The 24,439-nt window shown below is 50.4% G+C and overlaps 11 protein-coding genes and 3 non-coding genes across 14 annotated transcripts in view; 6 read left to right on the top strand and 8 right to left on the bottom strand.

Moving 5' to 3' along the window:
* The first annotated feature begins 405 nt into the window (after window positions 1–405).
* CNA03290 (hypothetical protein) lies at window positions 406–2,647 on the top strand. The gene is made up of 5 exons (XM_024656232.1): window positions 406–684; window positions 721–764; window positions 817–1,446; window positions 1,498–1,693; window positions 1,744–2,647. Exons 1-5 carry the CDS (start codon window positions 586–588, stop codon window positions 2,521–2,523), a joined length of 1,749 nt encoding a protein of 582 aa, XP_024511867.1. The 5' UTR covers window positions 406–585; the 3' UTR covers window positions 2,524–2,647.
* A 250-nt stretch (window positions 2,648–2,897) lies between these two features.
* On the bottom strand, window positions 2,898–5,990 carry CNA03280 (transcriptional activator gcn5, putative). The gene is made up of 8 exons (XM_024656231.1): window positions 5,230–5,990; window positions 4,558–5,181; window positions 4,194–4,505; window positions 3,882–4,142; window positions 3,707–3,830; window positions 3,616–3,649; window positions 3,402–3,550; window positions 2,898–3,341 (listed from the first exon to the last, which is right to left on the bottom strand). The coding sequence occupies exons 1-8, from the start codon at window positions 5,908–5,910 to the stop codon at window positions 3,145–3,147; spliced, it is 2,382 nt and encodes a 793-aa protein (XP_024511865.1). The 5' UTR covers window positions 5,911–5,990; the 3' UTR covers window positions 2,898–3,144.
* A 399-nt stretch (window positions 5,991–6,389) lies between these two features.
* CNA03270 lies at window positions 6,390–6,482 on the bottom strand. The gene has a single exon. It is a non-coding gene; the product is annotated as a tRNA-Ala (tRNA).
* Window positions 6,483–6,585: 103 nt separating this feature from the next.
* Window positions 6,586–8,329, bottom strand: CNA03265 (hypothetical protein). The gene is made up of 5 exons (XM_024656074.1): window positions 7,829–8,329; window positions 7,649–7,770; window positions 7,478–7,585; window positions 7,237–7,359; window positions 6,586–7,179 (listed from the first exon to the last, which is right to left on the bottom strand). The coding sequence occupies exons 4-5, from the start codon at window positions 7,311–7,313 to the stop codon at window positions 6,900–6,902; spliced, it is 357 nt and encodes a 118-aa protein (XP_024514146.1). The 5' UTR covers window positions 7,314–7,359; window positions 7,478–7,585; window positions 7,649–7,770; window positions 7,829–8,329; the 3' UTR covers window positions 6,586–6,899.
* Window positions 8,330–8,370: 41 nt separating this feature from the next.
* On the bottom strand, window positions 8,371–8,465 carry CNA03260. Its single transcript has one exon. It is a non-coding gene; the product is annotated as a tRNA-Ala (tRNA).
* A 299-nt stretch (window positions 8,466–8,764) lies between these two features.
* Window positions 8,765–10,435, top strand: CNA03250 (hst3 protein, putative). Its single transcript, XM_566762.2, has 4 exons — window positions 8,765–9,096; window positions 9,193–9,640; window positions 9,700–10,164; window positions 10,215–10,435. The coding sequence occupies exons 1-4, from the start codon at window positions 8,938–8,940 to the stop codon at window positions 10,310–10,312; spliced, it is 1,170 nt and encodes a 389-aa protein (XP_566762.1). The 5' UTR covers window positions 8,765–8,937; the 3' UTR covers window positions 10,313–10,435.
* Window positions 10,436–10,698: 263 nt separating this feature from the next.
* CNA03240 (hypothetical protein) lies at window positions 10,699–13,352 on the top strand. The gene is made up of 3 exons (XM_566761.2): window positions 10,699–11,092; window positions 11,150–12,278; window positions 12,338–13,352. Exons 1-3 carry the CDS (start codon window positions 10,932–10,934, stop codon window positions 13,094–13,096), a joined length of 2,049 nt encoding a protein of 682 aa, XP_566761.2. The 5' UTR covers window positions 10,699–10,931; the 3' UTR covers window positions 13,097–13,352.
* A 246-nt stretch (window positions 13,353–13,598) lies between these two features.
* On the bottom strand, window positions 13,599–13,694 carry CNA03230. Its single transcript has one exon. It is a non-coding gene; the product is annotated as a tRNA-Ala (tRNA).
* Window positions 13,695–13,847: 153 nt separating this feature from the next.
* Window positions 13,848–15,731, top strand: CNA03220 (expressed protein). Its single transcript, XM_024656230.1, has 5 exons — window positions 13,848–13,964; window positions 14,031–14,055; window positions 14,113–14,238; window positions 14,293–14,846; window positions 14,914–15,731. The coding sequence occupies exons 1-5, from the start codon at window positions 13,914–13,916 to the stop codon at window positions 15,274–15,276; spliced, it is 1,119 nt and encodes a 372-aa protein (XP_024511909.1). The 5' UTR covers window positions 13,848–13,913; the 3' UTR covers window positions 15,277–15,731.
* On the bottom strand, window positions 15,044–16,765 carry CNA03210 (3'(2'),5'-bisphosphate nucleotidase, putative). Its single transcript, XM_024656229.1, has 6 exons — window positions 16,644–16,765; window positions 16,324–16,587; window positions 16,191–16,254; window positions 16,128–16,134; window positions 15,878–16,071; window positions 15,044–15,809 (listed from the first exon to the last, which is right to left on the bottom strand). Exons 1-6 carry the CDS (start codon window positions 16,721–16,723, stop codon window positions 15,342–15,344), a joined length of 1,077 nt encoding a protein of 358 aa, XP_024512054.1. The 5' UTR covers window positions 16,724–16,765; the 3' UTR covers window positions 15,044–15,341.
* Window positions 16,766–16,900: 135 nt separating this feature from the next.
* Window positions 16,901–17,998, top strand: CNA03200 (ubiquitin-dependent protein catabolism-related protein, putative). The gene is made up of 6 exons (XM_024656228.1): window positions 16,901–17,085; window positions 17,138–17,164; window positions 17,211–17,276; window positions 17,342–17,599; window positions 17,653–17,754; window positions 17,807–17,998. Exons 1-6 carry the CDS (start codon window positions 16,942–16,944, stop codon window positions 17,918–17,920), a joined length of 711 nt encoding a protein of 236 aa, XP_024512093.1. The 5' UTR covers window positions 16,901–16,941; the 3' UTR covers window positions 17,921–17,998.
* CNA03190 (hypothetical protein) lies at window positions 17,937–19,015 on the bottom strand. Its single transcript, XM_567237.2, has 4 exons — window positions 18,993–19,015; window positions 18,810–18,947; window positions 18,582–18,759; window positions 17,937–18,527 (listed from the first exon to the last, which is right to left on the bottom strand). Exons 1-4 carry the CDS (start codon window positions 19,008–19,010, stop codon window positions 17,977–17,979), a joined length of 885 nt encoding a protein of 294 aa, XP_567237.1. The 5' UTR covers window positions 19,011–19,015; the 3' UTR covers window positions 17,937–17,976.
* Window positions 19,016–19,157: 142 nt separating this feature from the next.
* CNA03180 (expressed protein) lies at window positions 19,158–22,624 on the bottom strand. The gene is made up of 5 exons (XM_566759.2): window positions 22,205–22,624; window positions 21,223–22,005; window positions 20,123–21,159; window positions 19,857–20,064; window positions 19,158–19,788 (listed from the first exon to the last, which is right to left on the bottom strand). The coding sequence occupies exons 1-5, from the start codon at window positions 22,376–22,378 to the stop codon at window positions 19,501–19,503; spliced, it is 2,490 nt and encodes an 829-aa protein (XP_566759.1). The 5' UTR covers window positions 22,379–22,624; the 3' UTR covers window positions 19,158–19,500.
* A 1,178-nt stretch (window positions 22,625–23,802) lies between these two features.
* The window catches only part of CNA03170 (conserved hypothetical protein), a 1,819-nt gene continuing 1,182 nt past the window's right edge, over window positions 23,803–24,439 (top strand). The window contains exons 1-2 of the mRNA XM_566758.1: window positions 23,803–23,964; window positions 24,041–24,418. Coding sequence (XP_566758.1) covers window positions 24,113–24,418 — 306 coding nt within the window. The 5' untranslated portion in view covers window positions 23,803–23,964; window positions 24,041–24,112. The remainder of the gene's footprint in view (window positions 23,965–24,040; window positions 24,419–24,439) is intronic.

The raw sequence follows: 24,439 nt of genomic DNA, 5'->3' as shown, positions 1-24,439 counted from the left end.
AATCCAGAGTTAAGTGGTATACTTGACTGACTACCGAATGTCATGTAGAACGATGGCAGCGAGAACATTCGTTGTAAGTAACCGGGTTACTCCCATTTCCGCCAAGTGCGCTGCCAATCATCACCGTGCTATAGATCACGTGACATGTAGTTCGTGAAACGGATCATCCATGCGTCGTTGCCATTTCTTTTCGACGCGGCAGGGCCAAGGGATCGACAATAGGTCGCGTACCTTTTTACTCTCGCTTTCCAGCAGATGAGATTTCAGCTGCAGGTTGACGTCACGCGTCACGGCTAACGTTTTGTGCCACCAACAGATGCAATGATGGCACTGTGGGAATGCAGCGCCTGCTGCACCTTTTCGGACCAGGGAATGCCAGAGCGCGCCTGCTGCTGCTGCTGCTGGCTTCGTGGATGATGGGTGCGATGCGTTGTTATTACAGAACGTGCTCGTTTCCCCGGTATATAACAAATAAATAGATCCAGTGGAGCCCCGCCCCGCCTCTTTATATCAGCGGCCACGCCTTAAACAGATCGCCTCCATACCCATTCCATCTCTGTCTCTCTTGCCACCCGTCCAACCACCATGTCAGTCTCGCCACACAAAAGCGGTACATTTTCGCCAGTGTCGGAAGGGGTGGAGGCATATGTCCTTTTAACCATAGATCATGCAAACGTCAAACAGGTGAGTCAACTCGCTTTTAGCCGTGCTGACAGGTAGGTTTTTGAGGGAGAAGAAATGGACTTGGCGAAAGGACAGCTCAGGCATGTGCCCAATCAAAGAGCCAGTGGCTGCTCTCACACTGATATCGAATAGTGTCCAATGTGTATCTCTTCCTATTCCACCAGAAATTGGCCACCAGACCGCCAATCCATTCGCACCGTCTCCTTCTGATCCTCCTGTACCAACTCAAGATTTCTGGCTCGTTCTTCATGTTGGAGCCACATTTGAGCTTGTCGCCACCCCAGGACAGATGTTCAAGCCCTATGTTCAAGGAGATAAAATTACCTACGAAATGACTTCCAAAGACATTCCGGGTGCTTCACTTCTTTTCAGTACCCCCTACCCGACGTCTGGGTCAGATTTAGAAAGCCTACAGTCGTTGGAGTCATTGCTACATCAATATGGATGTCTTGCTCCGGAGACTACGGCCTTGAGTGGGATTTCTACTGCACGAAACACAGGTCAGCCATCTCAAACTGCCCCTGACGAGCTTCGCGGGAAGCTTGTACTTGTCAACGAGGACAATGGAGAAATCATAGGAGAAATGGATCAGCAATTGGAACTCCAGGAAGATTCAAAAATCGCGCAAGAATCGAAGCTTAACCCCGTTGTACTCGATTTCGAGCAATTCCGAGAAGGCCAAGAAGCATTGAGAGTAAAAGTGAAAACGATCCCGGAGAAGGATTTGGACGATTGGCTGTTGAGAGGCGCCAATTCGTTAAGGTGAGCTATTGTAATTTTAAACTCAAAAGTAATTTGTATTGATAATGTCAGCCATGGAATTTTGTCATTTGGGGAATGGACGTCTCGGCAAATGCTGTCTGGGGCCGATCTCTATATCAAAAACACTACCCCTCGAACTGAGCCTGTACAATTTGGACCTCAAACAAAAGAGGGATTCTTGAAGGTTCACAGTGCCTCTGTCAAAACAGCCACTGTGACTAAATCGACTTTGAACAGACTTCATGGAGTGAGCCGCAGATATCTTGGAAGTGAACGTGTCTGCTGACGATCAGAAAGGTCATTCAAGGTGCCGTTGAGAAAACTTATACGCATGGATTCCAGCCAGCCAAAGATGCCTATCAGCGATACAATCGAAGTACCCCTCCTCTTCCTCCTCGACCCAGTCAAAACAGCATGGATAAGCCAAACATCCCTCCCAGCCGTCCCATAGGGGATTCGAAAGCAACAGATCTGACAAGCTCGCTACCTCCAGATGCGCCAGGCGCTCTAAGTGAGGGCAAGGCCATTGACTATCCTAGCCATTCCCAGTCATTGATCGCTGAAAAGGAGACCTTGAATCCACCTTCATATGAGACTTCACAGCAAAAGGAGGCTCAGCAGCAGTCAACCAGCATGGTTGCAGCAGGTGATCAGCCAAAGAAAAAACAAGGATTGCTCAGCAGGGTGGTTTTGGCAAGCGAAGTGGTACTCACATCTCTAGAGGCCACTGCCCATGATGTGTTAAACAGCGGCACTGTTGCAGCGTCTTCAGCGGCCGGCCACAAGTTTGGAAAGGATGCAGGCGAACTGACTGCATTGATCGGAGGATCGGTCAAGAACGTTGCGGTCGTGTATATTGACGTGGCGGGGACGGGTCGAAAGGCTATACTCAAGTCTACAGCCAAAGGAATAATCAAAACCAGATTGCAATCTGGCGAGACGGTTGAACTCCAGGCAGAAGGGCAAGGCAATGGAATGAAAGCCGGTGAAGCGGAAAGCAAAAACGGTGACATTGTTGTTGGTATGGCAGAGCTTGGGACCCAGACTTCAGGTACTTTAACACCTTCCAAAAAATAGTAGATGCGGAATTGTTGTGTGTTCTCTGTCATTAATGACCAAAAGCAGGTCTGTACATGTTTGTTGCACATAGTTATGTTTCCGTGACGATTGATAACGTTTTGTCGGAATGCACGCCGTGAGGATTCTTTGTGTTATATGCCCGTAATCTCGAAATCCTTTCAATATTCATTACCTTCATCAATCCAATAATCACCTTCAATCGGCTCGGCATCTGAGCTTATTTTCTATCTCGACCTAGCTAGACCCCTTTGGGGAAAAAGGGTATTACATCAGTCAAGTGGATGGGATCGAACAGGTAAGTACTGAAAGGCAAGCGAGCGATGGCAAAATGTCGAAACATAAATAAACCAGCCGGTAGTTGCGGGTATATCAGAACATTACATCAGCAAATAATGGATAGAAGAGTTCTCATCATCAGTTACACATGAAACGGTCTATCTATCGATGAATCCATCTCAATGCATTACAACAACGTTTTTGTGGTTGGATGATCAGCAGTTGAACACCCTAATTACTATCAAATCAAACGCTCATATCCTGTAAAATACAGCTTGAAATGTATGTCACAATGTACTAGCGTACACTTTATAATGCGCTTTACCCCTCTTTTCACTCCCCTCAGTCAGCCAGAACTGATTTCCGTTTTTTCAAGATTCTATCTAGAGCTTTTTCCAACAAGTTTGCTTGTTTGGTGTAGGTGCTCTTTTCGCCATTATACTGTCGGCAATTTGCACACATGAGCTTCACGTCGGCAACGAAGCCTTCAATAGACTCGTAATGGTTGTTCTCTAATTTGTATTCCATGGTGGACAGGTCTGCATGAATGGGGTCAGGCGTTTCATAACGAGGCGGGAAACAAAAAATATTACACGCACCCATAGGGTCCTTGATTACATCATAGTAGTCCGCCACTACACTTGAGTCCACAGGCTTCACAAAAGGCCATGCAGAAGGCTCATTCTGCAGATCATTCAGAACATGTTGAAGGAGAACATGGTATGGATTTCGCTTTGGTTGGCGAACGCTAATACCGATCCACTCTTTATTAGCTTTCACCTCAGACAGGCGTAGAACGGAAGGCGCGCGAACATATCATCAAGATCGGGATTCCATCCACTTTCAGCTATGGCGGTGTCAGCCCGTTGGTGTGTACACAATGATATATACAAATATAACTTACCTAATCCAGGAACTTGCTCCTTCGTGAGTTTGATTTCTTCATCAGGTTGACGTTCCTTGAAAATTTGTAAACCCGGGTGAATGATATGGGATTTGGTCAAGGTTTTGATCTTAGCGATTATGGCCTACAGGAATTAGATTAACAAGGAGCATTTGTCATAGGATGCGTAGCTCACAGCCTTTTGGTCCGCTAACATTTGATGGACCTCCATATACTTGACTTTTGGCAGCATTCGCCCCTGCATGATGGTCCCACCTTCGTAATCTTTGATGTAACCGACCCAGCGCTCACGCGGATAGCTAATTTCTTTGGTGAAACCCTGCTTCTTAAAATATCCCACAGCATAATTATCTGCATAAGTCAGGAAGACATTGATAGTTGGGTGTGCTTTTCGGACGTGGTCTTTGAGCGAATTCATCAGATGTGACCCGTAACCCTATTAAGACATCAGCCCGACAATGATGAAAGTGGCTGAACACTGACTGACCTTGATTTGTTCGGAACTGTCTACGGCACAAAAAACAATCTCCGCAAACCCTCGAGCCTCAAAGGGCCTGTAGCAGATTCCACCTACTACCCGGTACCCTCGTTTAACGATCGCCATACTGATATGATTTTTGTCCAATACTAGGCGGGTAATGTATTCTCTAGGCATCTTTGGAAGTTGACGTTGGAAGACATTCTTGAGGCCAACCAGTAGAATGGTGGCGACCGGGGTTGGGTTGCGGGAGGACACGACGGGTAGCATGATTTCTCGATTTGCTTGTTCAATCGCGGCCGGCCGAAGAGGAAGCTTTTGCTGTTTATTCATCAGTATTAATCCTTCTCGGAGCGGTATGTGGTTCGTTTACCAGCTCAATCCCTTCCCAAATTTCGACTGCCCCTCCTGCATCCTCCGGATTGACACCAGCAGCCAACCTGCTGACTAGCTCTTCTTCCCTTTCTTTTTCCTTGACTTTAATCTCTGTTCTCCTTCTTCTCTCGGTCTCATCCAGCTCTGGCCGTTTAGCTGTTGACAGCTCCTCCTCTTCCTCCTCCTCCTCTTCAAAGGTTTCATCAGCCCCTGTACCTCCGGCACTAATGGGGAGGTGTCCTTCAACATGCTGATTGCCGTCGGGGTCCGTCGCCATAGGAATAAAACCATGCGCCCCTCGGACGACAGTACGGGGTACCCTCGGTTTAGCGCCTTTCGCAGGGCCCTTTCCTTGTTTCTTTTTCCCCTGACCTCGGTGCTGTTCTCCTTCGATATCAGAGTGAGTAGATTCGCTTGCTTGCCGTCGGCGCTTTCGCGGTCGTTCGCCGTCACTATTATCTTCTTGCGTATCATCATCAGGGGTAGAAAGATCAACAGGAGGAGGAAGAGCAGAAATGGTCGTTTTCCCGGCAGGCGGGGGTACAAATTCGTGCAATTGTTTCAACAGGGAAGAAATGGATTCGGGTTGAGGAGTGGGGAATTCAACGAGCTTGTTTTCATCCTAGAGGCTGATCAGTCAACTTCTCGGATGATAACGGTGCAGTCCTACTTCGAGTATTTCCTCTATCCTCCCAACAACCTTGCCTCTTCTTGTCCTTTCTTTCGGAGGGACATCATCAGCCCAGACATGCCCCCCACTCTCCCAACCGTGTCCACACTTTCCGCATATTCTCCACCACCCTTCTTTCGTCCTCCATTCATCTTTCTTATCTTCAAAATCCAATGGATTTTCAGAGTCCTCCATAGATACATCGTCATCCTCGTCCTCATCGTCTTCGTCCTCATTGCTGGAATCATGTTTGGTTATTCGGATCGTTCTGCCGGCAGGAGGTTCAAGGCCAGTGCAGGCACAACTAGGGGCTGTACAATGTAAGAACCTCGCTACTTTGAAAGCTTTTTCACGTGGACTGAGGATGGTAAAATCGGGAACCGACGAAGGATAACGAAATGTAATACTGTCCGGGCAGGCATGAACTTCTTCCAAATCGCCATCTCTATCAAGTAAATCTGTCGACCCTTCGTCTTCGGCCTTCAATCCAGATCCGTTGGTCCCTGGATGCCGCTCGTTGTTGTCCTCCAAGTCGGAGTTTTCTTGCGGTGACCTGATCGGGGAGAGGGATGATGACCCGCCTCTTGAGCGTACTGGTGATGATTGATCGGGCGGAGAGGTGACAGATGTCGGTGTCGCTTTGGCTTTGGAGTTGGTTGCACGACGCTGTTTTGGCGCCATAGCGGAAACCGAAAGATTTATGGCTAGCTGGATACAATGAAGAAGAATAACCGTTTTGTTCCGGCGAAAGCGAGGTGTTCGCTGTTGGCTGCTGTTGTTGACAATCAGATGTTGATCCGGCAACTGACAACTGCGTAATAATAGGCGGGCTTCAAAAAAAGGCTCGCGCAAGTCTGAACGCTCACTTCGCTGACCCAATTGATTCCGCCATTCTCATGACATGTCGACATATCTTATTTTTTTTGGCCACTTTTACAGACTTGACGAGGTACTGGGTTCAATTCCCAGCTCCTCCATGGCTTTTTGATTCTAAGTTTAAAGATTTGTTGTCTTAGTGCAAATGCTCATTCAAATAAGACCTGAAGATACAAGTCGACCAGTTGGGCTACATACTGGTGGTAACCACCTACATCTCTTTTTCATTTCTAAGGAACTTCCCATGTTGGATTTGACAACAGATTCACCAAAAGAAAAAAATATGGAGGAGCTGGGAATTGAACCCAGTACCTCGTCAAGAATTTTAATTGCAATAAAATGCTAATGACGCGCTCTGCCAAATGAGCTACACCCCCGCTGCTGCCGGGGAATTGTAGGCCATTCAATTAAGACTTTTATTTTGTTCTTCTATATTAATTGAGAACGCCTTGCCCAATACTTTACTACGTAGAAAACGCCTTTAGAAGATCTTGCCTGCAGATACGTAGAAAACCGAGTCTCTACTATTGTTGGCCGATCAGGAAAAGTAACCTGAAATATCTCTGTCATTATTATTGTTTGTCCTCTCAGTCAAATTCATCCTCGACCAGTCAAGATATGAGTGAGAGACAGTATGTAGCCAGTAATATATGCCTGTCTACCGCAAGGGATACTAGCGGCCGGTAGACAGGCTACTACCTCTTTCTGTCATCCCACACATTTCTCCAGAAGAGTAGACCACGTTTCCCCGCCGATTTTGTAGAGCCGATCAGAAGAGCCTCCGCAAAGAAACCTTAATAAGTGAGCTCCTCGGCCAAAACATGCTCTTTTGGATACTGAGCTTTATGAAGATGTGTTTGTCTAAATTGCTGAACTAGTGCTTGGTGGCTCCATCCCAACAGCAAAACCCCTGATACGAGCCTTGACGCATTGGTTATAATGCCATCGAAGAAACCTCGGATCGGGCTTGTCTGGTTCTTTGCCACGAAAGTGGTCGAACCTGAGCACTTTGCCATGCAGCTCGCGCGCCGCTTCAAGTCCCAGGATAAAGCAATGTAGATAATAGATGCCGTCCTTCCCGTCAAGATAATTAGTACTTTCGCCTCAATCCAAGCTAGTTGATCGACTCACGTGGAAGTAAAGAGATAGCTCAAGGCGGTTAAAGGCGTGATGAATATCATCCCGCAGAAGAAGGCCGGCCGAGACATCGAACATTGGAGGAGGGTACGTAATTGAGAGGATGTCGCGGTATACCTGCATTGTGCGGAAGAAACGAGATCATGCGGGAAAGGCGTACATAAAAATCAAATCGTTCGAGGTATCAATTAGCCAAGAGGTAATGCGAATCGTGTCACAGGATGGGACAACTCACGTCGGGTCGACTCGGAGGTATTATATGACATGGGGTGCATTTTTCATAGGGCGCATCGGTGACCAAGCAGGAGAAATCCCGAGCGACCAAAGCTACGCGGAATCCCCTCTGATCGAAATAAAATGTTCAGCGCAAACCGGGGGACCCTTGCACGGCAAAACATAAACGTACCCGCAGGCCTGCGAACCTCTCCAAGTCTGCGTGGTGGGGAGACTGGCTCCCATCTGGGTTGGGAGCAATGTCCTTATCAAAATATTCGGGCCCACGTGCAAAGGAGATGCTGGTTCTTTCATCTGGCGAACGGTCAGCTCCCCGTCGTAAGGGTTTGATCGGTCGCACGGTATTGCTCACGATGAGGCACGAACACAAAATCCCCGGCGTATGGTGCTTCTTGCAGTACCACTGGGTTTCCGTTTTTTTCCCTGATAACACCGCCTCCAACGATATCCACTAATAACTGATGGACGATATCCGAAACAAATGCCCAAAGTGTTCAGTCCGCCTCGTTTGATAAAGTTTAGCGGGAAAGTACCAATAAGTTGATCATCATATGAGGATATAGTGATTATCTCCGGGTCATCCCAAGAGCACTGAGCTAGAGCGTATGTTGTCATGTCGAAAAAGCTCTGAATTAAATCGATCACAGAATGTTACCATGTTGCGAAGATTGAAGCTCAAGAAGAAGAAAAAAGTCGGTCAAGTCGGGAGTGGAAATAATACGCTCGACAACAAGTGCCTTCGCCGGAGAATGGCCGATATCCATCGGGCGTGTGTCTAGAGACGTGTTTGCTGGCGCTCTCCCCCCAAAAAAATGGATTTGGCCTCTCTGAGAACATAACAGCAAGCAAGGAAGCAACAACCGATATTTCAAAGACATCAAAAAAGAAAAAAAATGGAGGAGCTGGGAATTGAACCCAGTACCTCGTCAAGTAATTTTAATAAATGTTAAAATGCTAATGACGCGCTCTGCCAAATGAGCTACACCCCCGTCAGTGTTCGAATGGTTTTTGGGTTCAATAAAAACAGATATCGTGAAGACTCTTTGTGCCACCTAACGAGATGCAAGATGGAAGCAACATCTGGATTCAGTTAAAGTAGATGGATGAACCTGTCACTCTGCGTTAATATTTGCCTGTCGTAGGCTTGGAATGCACGATTAATATCCGACTAATTTTTAGCAATTGCAGACAACAAGTGTAATATGTACCCAAGCCGAAAGGTCGATGATCGTGCCTTAACGCGCCTTCTCTCTTTCCATGGTGCAGAAAAGCCAAAACACGCCTCCAGCCACGAACGACAGCTCCGCACGCATCTCCTCGCTATTTCTCATTCCTCACATCCATTCATCTATTTGTCCCCATAAAGCAAGCAATCCATTGCTCTTCCTCTTGCTCCTGCCTGCCTGCGTGCGTGCCGCATCATCCCTTCTTGTTTGCGCGTGTGACATCAACAACGCGGGCATGCCGCCTTCACTCGCCCTCGACCACCTCCTGTGCTCAACTGACCATGCCGATTTCTCGGCGCGACGCCAGCTTTCCGACGTATCTATCGCCGTCGCCAAAGCTAGGAGGATTGTAACTGTCAGCGGGGCGGGGATCAGCTGTTCAAGTGGGATTCCGGTGAGTTGGCTCGCCTTGCTGTTGTTGGTGCGGGGCGGGGAAGCCACCGTTGGAGTGCTGCTTTGCTGACGATTTCTTTGGTTTGGTTGAATACAGGATTTCCGTTCTGAAGGCGGACTGTACTCGCTCGTGAAAGAAAAGTACCCCGATGCGTTTTTCACTGGCAAAGACCTCTTTTCAGCGGGGACATTTGCCAATCCTCAGTCGACTTCTATATTCTATACGTTTATCGCCGAACTATTTCATTGCTGCGCCTCTGCGCAGCCGACGAGAACACATCATTTCATCCGTAAATTAGAGCAGAAGGGGAAGCTGCTGCGTAGCTACACCCAAAATATCGACGGGTTTGAACGTCGAATGGGATTGGAAAGCGGGGGCAGGGGAAAAGGATTGAAGAAGAAGGAGACGAGGAACGTAGAGCTGCATGGCGATCTGGGAAGAGTCAGATGCGTGTTGTGTTTTAGCGACTTTGAAGCGTGCGATGAGTGGGTCGAGATGTTTAGGGAAGGCGAGGCACCAGATTGTCCTGCCTGTTGGAAACGATGTACGTGCAGGATGTTTAACTGCAGATGGCAAGGGTATTGATCTTGTTTATTTGCGCAGGCGAGTCTCGAATCAACAGATCAGCAAGAGCGACATCCGTCGGCAGGCTTCGACCGTCGATTGTGCTATACGACGAACCACATCCACTTGGTGATGATATCGGCCAGTTAACGGCATACGACGTTTCGCGCCGGCCGGATTTGCTCCTGATCATGGGCACTTCCCTCAAAGTGCACGGGCTGAAGCGACTGGTCAAGGATTTCGCGAAAGCCGTACATGGAGGTAAAAAGCGCGGACTGGTTGTATTTGTCAATGCTACACCGCCGAGTAAAGAGTGGGAGGGTATTATTGACGTGCATATCGAGGGCGAGACGGATAAGTGGGTAGAAAAAGTCGAAGAAGAATGGAGGAGGGTGAAGCCAGGGGACTGGGAGGTACAAACTACGCTGGACAGCGAAGTTGTCTCTGTTGTCAAGACTGGCAAACCCAAAGGCAAAACGAAAGCCGCCACGCCAAAGGGCAAAGGTAAGCTGTGTTTTGCTAGTTTATGTTGAAATAGAGCCGACCAAGCGTAGCATTGGCCAAGAGAGATACAAACAGGCTGTCGCCCCCGCCACGGCTGAAAGCATCACTGCGTTCACAAGCAATAGCGGCATCTTCTGAAACGTCGTGAACAACGCGCAGATATAGTTGTCGGACACCCTGTCCGCCGCGTACTGATTCGGCCGCAGCATCGCTGCAGGCCAGGATAACGAGACACGTATAATCGCACTGTTAGATATATGCATTTTGTATTTACTGTCTGAGCGGCACTCGCGCCCGAAGAACGAGTCGTGGCTGAACAGAGCGGGCGACATGGGACGGCGCGGTGAAATCTGCGAGGCGCGCGTTGTCTGTTTCTTCATTTCGCTGTCGACTGTCTCACTGCTGCGATGCCGCCGAATGCGCCCTCCCCCACGCTCGCCACCCCGAAGCCGCCCCCGCCCGCCCCGATGCCCGATGGGTACGTGCCCGCCCGCCGCCCGCCGCTGACGATGCATAGCCGCAGCACCCCCACCCCGGACCCCCCGGACAGCGACGCCCCGGACAGCGAGCCCGCCAGCGTGGCACTCCCCGCAGAGGTCGGCCTCGGCCCCCGCCAGGGCGAGGAGCAGCTCAAGCTCGCCCTCCAGTCCAAGGACAGGATCTTCCTCCTCGTCCTCGCCAAGGAGCTCGAGGCCTTCCTCGCCCGCGCAGCCGCCGGCGCCCTCGCACCAGCACCACAGCCCGCCCACGGAGCCACCAGCAGCACCATGGCCGCACTCGGCCCGTCCGCTCCCATCAGCGCCGTCCCCACAAGCAAGTTCCAGCGCATGCTCGTCTACAAGGCGGCCGAGTGGTACGGGCTCAAAGCCGTCGCGGGCCCAGAGGCCTCCATGGTCGTCGGTGTGCTAGGACCGCTCAACGAGAAGAGGTAAGCCTCGGAGCTCTGGTCTGTCTGTCTCGCTGTAGCGTGCTGATTCAGGTGCAGCGCCACTCTGCGGCTCTCCGACTTGGTCCCTGCAGCGCCCTCGCCCACTCAAAAGTTCCGCATCATGCAGCGCGCCCCGGCGCCGGGTGAACGGCCCGATTTGGCAGCTTCTTCAGACGCGCAGTCGACAGCAGACGGAAGGGCCAGCAAATGGAAAACACTGGAGGAGCGTGAGGCAGCGTACGCCGCGGCGCGTGAGAAGATCTATGGGAAAGGCGGGGATGTCGAAGAATCACCCTCCATTTCGAAAACTGAAGGAGAACCCCCGTCTAGGGCGGCTGCGGCGTTGGAGGATGACATAGATCCTGTTCCCAGGCGTCGGTACCCTGCGGGCGGGCAATTCGAGGTCGTCTACCCTTCCCTCTATCACCCGCCCAAGGGCTCGCATACCCCTTCACCGGCGCCGGGCATGGCTGACCAGTATCAGCAAAATCCGTACGGGTACCAGCAAGCCATGGGATACAACTACCAGATGGACATGAACGGCTACCCTCTGGCTGGGCAGATGCCAAGCGGGTATACTCAGCAGCAACGGCAGCCGCAACAGGGTTTCGCGATGCAGTCTTACATGGACAGCCAGTACAATATGTCCCAGCAGCAGGCCTATACTGTTCCAGGATGGCAACCTCAAGCAGGCGGCGCATACCCGCAAATGACGCCGAATCAGCAGTATAGTTTGATGCAAGCTCAGCAGAGTGGACAATGGCAGTACCAGCAAATGGTCAGTCAGCCCATGCCAATGATACCACAAGGGATGCCGTATCCCGCAGGCCCCGCGTTTGGCTACCCGTCACAACCTCTTCAGCCTCAACTCCAGCCTCCGCAAGCCGTTCGGCCTGCAATGTACCCGTCGCTCGTTCAACCCAGTCCCCAACGCCCGCTGCCCCAGCCTTACAGCTCTGCGTCGTCTTCCATATCTTCACACTCTTACCATGACGGTTCACGACCGCATTCAAGAGGTTCAACAACAAGTACAAAGAGTGCCGCCAGTAGCGTACGATTGGGAGCTATGTATCCCGCCGCCCAGGGGCCAGGAGCAGGTTACAGACAAAAGGGGATGAAGCAACAAGGTCTGAATGGCATGACCAGTCTGGGAACGGAAGACAAAAGAACCAGAGGGCACAGTCCGGTAAGCTTTCCTTTTTTTTTACGTCACGCCACACCTTCAAAAATCTAATCTGCCAATAGTCACAGTCGTCTACCACCACCACAGCTTCCTCTCATTCATCGCGCCGCACTTCATCCATCAACGTTCCTCCCCCAAGCCAACATCAGCTTCCTCAGCGGCCCGACTGGGCAGCCAACAACGTCCCATACCATCCCTCGCCGATTATCCCAAATCCTTCCATTTCAGATGCTTCTGCCCACCAGGCCATAGCCCTTGGGCCCAATACCGCAGAATTCCCCCCCTTGTTGAGAAGCAGCACAGCTGCTGAGCCAATGCAGGTCGAGAGAGCGAAAATGAGACCGATGAATGGTGGCGGCGTTTGGAACGGCGCCGCGCCAAGTGCGAGTATGAGCAACCCTCTTCTACCTGGACAAGTTGTTCCATCTGCGGAACCTCGTGTCTCCATCCTGCCCTGTCCTCGTGCCCACTCTGATACCCAGATCCCTCAATGTCAACCGCCGCAATCAAACAATGACGATCCAGACTTTCCGAGACGAGCACCATGCAAGACTGCACCAACGCTGTATGACCCCTCTGCTCCTCGGCTAGCTGTGTCTCAGCCGGTTTCACAAGGATCAAGGCCTTCATCACCCGGTGTAAACCAAGATGATACAGCGTTTGCGGGAGAGGCGGATCGGGGACAGGGATTATTATCCCCTGAAGAGGTCATTGAAGCCAAGTTGGCAGCAGTCTCGCTCAGTGCCGGTGTCAGTATTGGTCCGCCACCCAGCAAACAGCCACAGACAGCCTCGTACGCCAAGATTGTACAAAGAGATTAAATGGACTGGTGTATCCCTGACGCAAATGCGTCATTCGTGAATATTCATTCAAAGAAGAGAGCAAAAGGCAAAAGCAAAAAATGAGTTTGGGATCTGGGGGATCGCTGTAATATCAACAACGGCATACGAGATTTTGACAATGCAATATGGGGTCTAGGGGGCAAAGTATCAGAGTATTGAGCGCTATAGTTCTCAACGTTTCAACCAGGTTTTTTCGGAGAAGCATAACCTCGGTAGGGTAAATTTTAGACATCTCGAATGGATCATCTTCCGTCTTTTACGTTTTGCATTCGTTGAACCGCTTTTAAATGGTCATTTCAATTTAGCGATACCTGCTGTCCCCCTGTCGCCGTGTGATTTACGCATTTTCCATGATAATGGATGACGCAGTATTTTCTGAGATCTATTTAAAACGTTCATGTTCATGGTCAACTGTTATTCTAAGCATCAAGCATGAATTTCGACATGAAACGAATGAGCTGGATTCCAAAAAAAAGAACTTTGGAGGAGCTGGGAATTGAACCCAGTACCTCGTCAAATGATCTTAAAGTTTAGATAAAATGCTAATGACGCGCTCTGCCAAATGAGCTACACCCCCGATGATGTTTTTTTCTGCTTTCACATTATAGTTCCCCTGTCGTTACTACTAATGGTGACGTGTAGAATACGTTACATCATGTTTTCTTAAACGCGTCGCGTAATTGCATATAATCTGTTGATGAGATCGATGTTGACGAAGGGATGGCACGTCAGACCCATCTTCCATATTATAAAGTCTCCCGCACGTTAATACGTCTGCGACAACAGACATGATAACATGGATTCAGATTTGCGACTGGACGAAATAAAATGTGGTTCAGCTTCCGAGGTGTGTCCAAACTTTTCAATCAATTGTTGGGGTGTTGCCAAGCAAGTAGAAGCTGATCAGCACAAGATCATGATGGCTGTGAGATACAGTAGTAGGTCGTCAAGATTTGTCTATTCCCATGCGTAATGCCAATCTAAAGATCCTATAGCATCTCCGCCTGGACCAACGTTCATCCCATCCCTAGACGATGTGCTTCTCGAGTATCGTCCTCATGATGGCCACTCTTCTCTACGTAGAGGAGACTTGATAGAACTGGTTGGGCCTAGCGGGTCTGGTATGGTTCATGCATGAACTTTAGGTAGAGGTTTAGAAACTGAATTGGCCATAGGAAAAACCACCTTATTAACGTTCCTCCTCATGATTACCCTTCTCCCTGCCGTTCTACCTCCGCCGCTGTCCACAGTCGTCCTTGGCGGAAAAGGAGGCTATGCGCAGGTCTTTCAGCCTTATACACATCGACCCATTATGCTGTCTCTCCGACGATCCATAGAAGCCCATATCAGATCCCTCGCCCCTGAGGCCCAAGACGATTTGATCGAGGACGTCATCAAGGAAAGTACAAGTCGATTATCGGTTTGGAGGGGGAGGCCCAGATGGAAGGATCTTGCACTCGGTTTGAAAGGGATAGTTGTTGAACTCTCTCCTTATCCAGCAAGGTCCGAGCGGCGTCCAGGAGCGCTCGACTTGGTGGCCATCGATGGATTTGCAGATGGGTATTACCCCCACCTGTGGGCCGATGAAGAGAGAGGTCGAAAGCAGCATGGCGATGGGGCCAATATCGTTGGACCAGACGCCCTAGGCGTGAGACAGGTCATGGAGGTGATAGGACAGATTCGGAAAGACCTTGGAAGCGTTGTTGCTATAAGTGTGCAAGGACTGCGTGTGAGGCCATCATTTTGCTTGCAGGATTTTCCATGGATTGTATAAAGTGCTTACGCTATTTAATTAGACAACACGTGAAACTCAACCATTCTATCTTCCCCATCTCCCAACACCTTATCCTAACCCTTTCTCCATCTCTAAAAGTGGCCCTGTCTCACGTTCTAACCCGACTTATTGGCCGTTGAACATACAAATCACCCTTTTAGGACGCGCGCGGGGTCTGCAGTTACCGGGGGACATCACTCTTATTGATGCTTTGCGATCAAAGGCGCGTGAAAAAAAGGAGAATGGTGAAGTGGGACAGAACGGCAAGTACGAAGGATTAGTGAGGTTGGTGAATATGGATGGAGGAATACTTGGGAAACGAGAAGGGGCAAAATTCCACTTTCATATTGGTGAGAACGGTTTGCAAGTCTGGACTGATCCTTGATCACTGTCTACGGTTTCACGTTGTATACTATATCAATGACTAGACTGTTTATGATAAAACCCCCATCACTTGTTTTCAACCTGCGCCTCTTCAATCGCCTTTTTGACCGCTTCGACGGCCTTGGGATGAATATCTTTACCGGCGGCGACGATGCCGTCATTCTCCTTGAGAGTCCTTCCCACACCAAAGTTGAGCTCCTTGCCCCACATGTCTGTACAGATACCACCACTCTCATGAATCAACAAGGCTCCAGGGGCATGATCCCAGATCCGCTCTTCGTAGATCTTACCTCCAACATATTTTGTAGGGATACGAAGATAGACACCGCCTTCACCTCGAGAGAGACAGGTATATTTCGCCTGAGAATCCATACGGAGGGAGGGACGTTGAACGTCGAGTAGGGCGCCAATTCGAGCCTGGATAGAATGCGCAGAGTGGCCAGACTCGACGGACTCGAGAAAGGTGAGGGGGTTGGAGGCCGGGGGAGTAGGGGGAAGATTCAGCTTGGTATAGGTGGCAGAATCGAGAGGGCGCTGCCAAAAAAAAAACGCAAAATTAGAACCCGCCTCGGAGTATTACCAAGTGAAAAATGGGTACTCACAGACCAGCTGCCTTGACCCCTCACAGCTACCATGAGGACACCCTTGCCATTAGGAATGATTTCCTCACCAATCTTGGCGGGCTCAGGGCCAAGGTTAGGGCACCCGATGACTCCGAGTTCGACAACGCCATCAACAATGAGTGCAAGGCATACAGCGTATTGTTGGTGACGAATGAAGCCAGACGTCCCGTCGACTGAAAATCATATGTATTAGCTCAGGACCAGTTGGGGTGTGTGTTTATCGACTTGCCTGGATCCTACTGCAAAATCAGTATTCGTCATATTCCAAAGCTCTAATAGATAATGCACATACAATGGTCCAGAATCTACCCTTGTTACCGCCTTTAGCAGAACCGGCGTCGATAGCACTCAGGATTCTTTCTCGCTATCAGTCTACCTCCTCCTTGCACGGATCACTTGTTCCAGATTGTAGTTGTGACACTTACTCGTCCTCTGAAAAAGTTTTATCTTTGCCCCATCCCTCCTCCTTCTCAAACCCTCCATTGACAAGGCCGACCACCCTTTGTCTCAACGGCTCGTTCACTCTCAGCTCACTCGTGTCTTCCTCGCCAATGATTGGATCTTGAAAGTGAGCGAGGAGGTGGAGGGAGATGAGCGACTGGGCAGAAAGGTCGGCAACTGTCACTGGAGACTTGTCTGATTTGAGAAGAGTGTCCTTTGTGACGAGAGTGTCTTGGACGTTCTTTGTGCTACGAGTAAGATTGAGTGTTTTTGCGGGGGGGTGTGAGATGGGAGACGGGCTTACAGATAGCATGCTCTGAGAACAGAGAGGATACCGATCTGTGTTTCTTGGACAAGACGGGTGAAGGGGAGTTGAGAGGCCATGGTGTGGACTGCGCGGGATATGGCTGTGGATGTGCAAAGTCTGGGCAGCATATGTAGAAAGAAAAGAGAGCGTGCGACGGAGAGGAAGCGGAATTGCAGAAGGGAAATATATAAAGTAGTGACGTCGACGGCTCTGGATAAGTATGACTGCTCAGTTCGATTAACCACATATCATATATGCTCGCTGTTCTATACATTACTCTTGTATACCAGGACCCATGCCACAGGAACTCGTATTCCCTCCTCCAGAGGAGCCCTCCATCCTCTCCCTCCCCTTACCCCACGCAGAAGCTTACCCAGGAGAGCCCAGAGAGTATGCTCTCGCCCTTATCCAGCGTAAAGACGCCATCCAGAAGGAAATAGCAAGTCTTAACATATACTACCCTTATTGAGAGAAAAGGCTAATCCCAGCAGGATGTCCTCAATGACGTCTTGTCCTCAGTATGTGTATTTTCAGATCATGCCGAAATGGGCTGACAAGTATCAGCACGGAGCAACGGCCTCAACGTCTTTGCTAGACAACGAAGGCTACCCTCGAGGAGACTTGGATATTGTACGCGTACTTTTTTTTTTATTCAGATATCTGAATGAACCACACACTCATGCGTTTCTTACTAGTATGCTATCCGACATGCCCGTTCTTCGCTTGTTCGCCTTCAAAATGACCGTCAGACTGTAACAGACCTCCTCGCCACGGCCCTTCACGATGCCTTTGCCATTTCCTCTCCAGCATCAGAGCAGCAGCCCAATGGCAGTGTGTCCCTACCCTCAAGCCAGGCGAACGGCTATTCCGCAAGAACCAGAGAAACGCCTTGGCCCGCGAGAGCTATTGCAAAAGTGAACACTGTGACAGTAAACAGCCCCGCTTCAGAGGCCGTAAGCCAAATGACAAAATGTAGGTGCATTGTCAGCTAACAGCCGTCTTGTAGGGTCTCAAGGCCCAGGATGTGATTTATTCCTTTGCCGGAATCAACCACACGTCCCCCGGAGGTCTACAAGCCATTGGAACAGCGGTTGCGCAGTCTGAAGGTGTAAGTCGTGGATTTTCCGCCGTTTTGACTATACACATCTGACACTGTGAAGATTCCATTACCTCTGCTTATTATGCGGGGACAAGAGCGTTTGCAATTGACACTGACACCACGAAGCGGATGGGGCGGTCGGGGATCACTTGGCTGCCACATTCTCCCCGCTTAAATCACTACCATATAGCTGCCTATAGTCATGTTGCATGTATTCTAGCCATTTTGGGTCTACACCAACTTTTTCTCCTTTGGAGGCTCCATAGGAGCGACAATCTCGGCCACAGGCTTCTGTTCAACAACATAACCAACAGTCTCGTACTTTTGTGCGGGCACAGCCACTGCCCTCTGCCTCTCTTGTTCGACCAGTCTCTCCTTCTCCTTCTCCACCTTGCTCACGGCCTCACCGAGCCGAAGTCCGGTCGTCCTCTCAACACCCTCAACCGCCCGGTGTCCCCATTCCCTTGCATCTCCAGTGGCGTCTTCAATGCGGCCCCAGAGCATACCCCAGTGAGCGATGCCGGTCTGCACAAAGTGGTCGTGCTTCGCAGCAAATTCGGGCAAGTGCTTGTCCTCGAGGTTGGAAAGGTACTGGCGGATGTTGTGAGATGTTTTTGGAAGGAAGTATGGGAATGCGAGGAGGGTGAAGAGCGGGGGCGCAAGGAACCGAACGGGAAGGGAACGGGTTCGAGAGAGGACGGAGCCAGAGAGACCGGCGACAAGGACGTAGATAAGCCCCGGGTTTAGAGCCTCATCAGGCGGGAGAACGCTCTTGACTTCACCTACATTACCGTCAGCCATGCGCACATGGCAAGCAATCAGCTATACCGACGTACGCTCGACACTTCGCTCAAACGTGATCCATTTGGAGACACCGCTCTGCACATAGTTCCTCGCGTCGCCGAGAACACTGGACACTGATTCTCTGCTCTGCGTGATGTAGGGCACAAGGGGGTTGTGGGTCTCCACGAGGGTGATGGCGGGGTTATGTTGTGGCGTAGGGTAGATGGGAAGCTACGACAAGATTCAGCAAGGCTGGAGTACGGTGCCAGTGCAGGCCTGACCTTTTCGCCTGACGGGGACCGCCCTGGGCGGACAGACGAGGAGGGCGCGGCGCCGTCGTCGGCAGCGAGGTCGGCGGAGGACACGGCGAGGGAAGCGGCGAGGACGGCGGCGGGGACACGCGGGGCGCGGAGGAGGCGCTGTGGGCGTCTGTTAGCTGCGTCGCGCGGGGGGGGAGTACGCACAGCTGCGGGGGACGCCATTTTGGGGGAGGCTGTGGATGGATGGAATGGGCGGAGAGACACACTTCCCCCCGCATCCCGCCGTCCTCACTCCCGCCACACCCGGAGAATACCGGCATATCCCCCGTGGCACACAGTCCATACATTATGTAACACAACAACCACAGCCAGGCAGTATCCGTGTATGCATACCATTCTCTTCCAGCAACGCCTACAAACAGCTCTTGCACAGCCATACGGCACACGCCCCATCCGCAGATTAGAAAGATCCTTGCCTAGCTCAACACACTTGATTCGCCAACTCTCCTTCCCCGTCACACTCTCGCCGCGCATCCGTTTTTGCCTGTTCAACGATACACATCGATGTTTTTGTTTCATGTTACAGTAAAGCAAAAAAGAAAGCCTGTGGTCGAGCCGAAAATAAGTACCGTGTATTAGTCATTACAGTCGTAAAATGTCGTGAAAGATGTTGGTTGGGTATCGATAGCTGGGGTATCGCGGTGTGGATCTCCTACTGCCCTTCCTTTTCCTTGCTGTTCCTCCGCGAACCGCTCTTCGGCTTGATGCCGGTCGATGCGCTCTGTCTTCTCTTCTTGTTCTTCGGCTCTTCTCGACTAGTCGCGCCAAGATCATAAGTATGTCGCCTTGCCCGTGGGGCCGATAAAGGCGCAGACGGGTACGGAAGACCTGCTTTCCCCATGAACGCCACGCCAAGTCGGAGAAGAGGGTCATTGGCATGGAATTTTGTGGGGAGGAATACCACAGGCAGACGCGGATTCTCGCAAGGAAGATGGAAAGCCTACAAAATTTTGATCAGCCACTTTTTTCTGCGTCAATGTGCCATGAAAGGCCTTTTTTTCTACGTACCACACCTTCAGCATGTAAGCCATGAACCATCTTGACATAGGGATCAATCCGATCGGCCGGCTCATTACACAGCACCATCCCCATGGTTATCGGTACGAGACCCTCACGGGCAAGATGAGAAACGGGAATCATTGAGCTGGTGTAACATTCATCACTGTTATTGGGCTTGAGAGGGTAGCTAAGACTTTGCGGCCAGAGGTGTGATTGCCTGACAAGGAATGTCAGGATTCGAAATCCATTTGCACAAAAAGAGTACACCGACTTACCATAGATGATCCATTCCGCTTTCCCCAATGACGAGGACCGAAAACTTGCCGCCGCCCCTGCCCCGCACTTCCAAATCTCCACGCCACACACCCGACTTGCCATCTTGAAGATTTTCAAACGATGGATTGAAAAACATGCACATCGGAGGCGGGGGAATAAAATCGACAGGCGGTATGGGGACCTGTGTTGGCCGTGTCTTGACATGTGCTGAGCATTTCGTAGGCCCAGGGCCGCTTTCGTTGTTCGTAGGCACCACACTACCGGTCGAGCCAGCAGAAACAAACGGCGAAGACATGGATGTAGGAGGTGAGAATGCAATCTTGTTATTGTGCGCATTGTGATTATTAGGCGACTCGGACGAGGTCGTCTCCGGCGTTGGAAGATGGAACGATTGGTCTACCGGATTAAGCCTTTGGGAGCCCAACTCGGTGAACGACATTCGAGACGGCTGAGAGTGCGTCTGGATCTCGTCCTCCGCAACCGAAACAGGCCCATCACCGTCCTGCTCCTCTTCCATCCTTGCCAGAATCTCGGCAATACTCTGGCCCATTTGATCTTCCTCCGCAACCCCATTCGCCAACGATTTGCGTCCAACATCTTCAGCCTTCTCTCCCGCCTTTAATCCAGACGTAAGCGGAAAAGGGAACCCAGCATCTTCAGGCGCTTGCGGCTTGAAAAGATTACTCTGCCCAGTTGAGCCGATAAACGGATCATGTTGCGCTGACCACGCGCCAGGCGTGAGATTTATCCACTGTGAAAGATCCGTGTCTCTCATCGGAGTGGAAGGACCGTAATGCTGCGACTGGAAAGCACGATCCGCAGGTAATGCAGCAGGAGATGGCATATTCCCAGACGCAAAGTGACCGAGCAGCCCTGAAAAGATAGCCGGCTCCCAGTGGCGGATAGTCAGGTTATATAGCTGCTGCAAGGACATTGCAGATTGTGCGGATGGATTGGGTACCCGGAAATCTGGTCCCGAGTCTGCAGGTATGGCCAGAGCCACTATAATACTAGGCCATAAACAGAGTGCAGTCACCTACCAAGCCAACTAATTAGTCGGGGTCATCCCCCCCCCCCCAAAGAAAAACACTGAACCTACCGAATCACCGCCACCTCGTTTCCAAACCTCTTGCAAGATTTTCAGCACAGGCACGTCCCCTACCCCATCAATTTGAATCACACTCGCCAACGCAGACCTCCATTCTGATTCATGGGACTGTTGGATGTTCCTCTTGCCTGGAGTAGGTGGTGGTGGCCGCAAAACATTTGAGAGCTGAGGAGCTGCAGGCGCAGAATTCCCTTTGGCCTCGTCAGATTGCGGCGCAGCAGGCGGCGCGTTGACGACTCTTGAAGCCGAAAGTTGAAGTTTGCGTAATGTTTGGGAATCCATACTCGTCAACACGTCTGTCGACTCCACGATATCAGAAGACGGATCGATGAATTGTTCCCAAGCGTTGCTTCCCGGGGTCCATCCCGTTCCCTTGTTTCCGTCTACACCCTCCCCAAGGCCCGGAAGAGAATCCAGCAGCGACGAGAGATCTGCTTTGGGTGTCCCACTAGCAGACCAAGAGAAAAGACTATCCAATGCACCTGGAGTTGTCGCAGGAGGATAAGATGACCGACGGCGGGAAAGCGATTTCCGAAGATTGGTGATTTGCGCAAGAGGAATTGGCGTAAAGTCAAGAGGTAAAGGAGACGGACTGTTTGAGCCATTGGCATTGAGAGGAGGTTGGGCGAGCGGATGTTGCCCTCTTGTCTCGGAGGCGGTTGTTGTTGTGGAGGAATATGGAGAGCCTCGGCTCATAGATAAGGCTGAACTGGCAGTGAGGACAGGGTGTGGAGACATGGTCGCGTTTGTGCTTTGCGTGTGGCTTGAGGGGGGCTGTATTACGGGGAAGAAGATTACAACCGTCAGCTCGACCGTCACTCATCAAGATGGAGCGAAAGGACACGGGATAAAGGAGTAATCGTCACCATCATGCGCTGATCCTTCCATCTGATCTTCCCCTGTGCCTAGCCATTTGTTGGAATCACACTGCGCACATACACCGCACACCAAATCGATATTGAATCGTACTCACTTCGCTCAGCCCTCGGTTTCCATGCTCATCTGGGTCCATCCGCCCTTCTGTCCCATTTTCTAGTCCCAACTTCCTCTTCCCAATGCTCATGGATCGCAAAACCTCGTGATTACCGTCAGTAACGTTGGGTAGCGGCCCATCCGAGTATGCAGGGACAGAACAGTTTCCCGTCATTGCCTTTGGATACAACCAAATTGAAAGATAAGTATTCAAACGTTGCGTCGTTGCTATTTGCTGGAATCAAAGTCGAGTGGCCAAAAGGAGTCGGCAGCTTTCGGTTGTTATTATTAGGACAGGATCGGCTATTCTGCGACTATTACTGCGATGAGGTCACTATAATGTTCTGGCAACAGGCAAATGGGGGATGGTGGCGATAATTGTGTTAACGACAAACAAACGGGGCGAGAGGATGTACGGGGAGCAACAAAAGACGGAAGCAGGTCGAAATAGTTCGGATATTGTGCAATCACTTGACTAGGACCATTTATTAGACATTCCGACAATTCATACAGCACCCGAAGCGTCGTGGTGTTTCGTTTGCTCGTCGCCTAAAAATGTCTAATGACCCTAATGTTCCCTGTTTCAGTCCCTTTCCTGGATCTTATATCCTATATTCTAATATCTCCTATCTTTGCGCTTTGCTCCCTTCAACTTCCCACTTCCCCGCTTATACAATGCATTCACGTCCAAGACATCATATATGTTGTGCTTTGTCGTTCGTCTTGCTTTTGCGTTGGACTGCTGCTTGTAAATAAAGCGAGTACCTTGCAGTCATTCTTCACGGGCTAGTACTCATTAATATACAGGCTAAACGGAAGTCTGGACTGCGTAATCGCATATATTCGCGGAAAGCAGACCAGAAATGAGAAAAGAGGAAGAAACGGACCACCGTAGAATGAACCATGCACCATGGAAAGGGTCATATACTCATCGATAAAAATCGGGTTCCTGCACATTAATGGTAGAGCCGGTAGAGGCGGTGGTGTGTCACCGATCATCAACCTCAAAACTTCCGTCCTGCTTCCACCCTCCAGTTTCTCAGCCTTTTAGGGGTCCGCGTTGCATCGGATGCACCAAGTTGCACAGCCCTCCGGTCTGGCATTCTTAAATAATCTTTTTTCCAAGTTCCCGAATATCGGTTCCTTCACGTGCACTGAAAATGCATTCAACATCCCACATCCGAAAACAAAGCGGAAAGTACCATATCACAATGCTGATACGCACATTACTGGTGAAGCAGAAACGGATGGGGTAGCATTACCGGTTGTGGGTACTTGCGTCGGAGGGGGCAGATATGACGGTGTGGCTGTCTGATGACTTGATGGGATGGAATGATGGGAATCAGATTCCAGGCACACATAGCCAGGAGCGAGGCAAACAGAAGGGCCTGGAGTTGGTACCTTACCGCTTCCGTCATAGCCGGTCCTTTTTTGCCGGAATTTCGGAACTGCTTTCTGCCTGCCCTCCGCGATCCCCAGACCCAGCATCGCACATCGAAATCACAACGGTCTCATGTACTGCCAGTGTATGTACCGCACCGACAATAGACATAATATTAGAGATCAACATCACAATAACGGTATAAGACACAAGAAGCGTGCAAATCAAGAAAGGTAATGTTAAATTGCTCTCATTCTTCGTTCTTTGTGTCCTTGGTGAAGACACTCAAAATTGTCTGAACCCTTACGTAATGTGCACTTCATGGTGGAAGAGTCGCACTTTGAGAGTTCGGGGGGATCCCAGGGAAAAGAAATCCTTGCGTAAGCACTTTTGCAACATTAATTAAATATCCTTCTTTGTTGATGAACAAATAAATAAATCCACCGTGCTCGCCAGTGTCCAGCACTGATTACTCGATATTGCAACGATAATCTCAAGTTCATCTTCGAAGCGAACTCATTCCTCACCATGTCCGACCTCCCATTACCCCAATTCTACGCTCACTCCCTCGTCCCTCTCGCCCCCATCTTCGATGACACCCTTTCTCTCTCATCCCCTGAAGCTCAGTCCACTTTATCCATCGCGCTCGATAAACTATATCTCATCCAACGCATGCTCACGTCCCTCGGCGCATTTTCTGAGAATGAGTCAGTATCCGAGGCCAGCAACGGACAACTACTTTTTATGAGCATTGGATGGGCCATTGGCTCCTGTGAAGAGAAGCGAAATCCCGGCAGTATGCCAGAGAGGAGAGAAGCTTTACTAAAAGCGGAAGTGAGTCACGTCATCTGTCGG

Source organism: Cryptococcus neoformans, chromosome 1 (genome assembly GCF_000091045.1).
Source record: "Cryptococcus neoformans var. neoformans JEC21 chromosome 1, complete sequence".
NCBI classification, from domain to species: Eukaryota; Fungi; Basidiomycota; class Tremellomycetes; order Tremellales; family Cryptococcaceae; genus Cryptococcus; species Cryptococcus deneoformans.
This window is presented reverse-complemented; position numbering and strand designations above follow the sequence as displayed.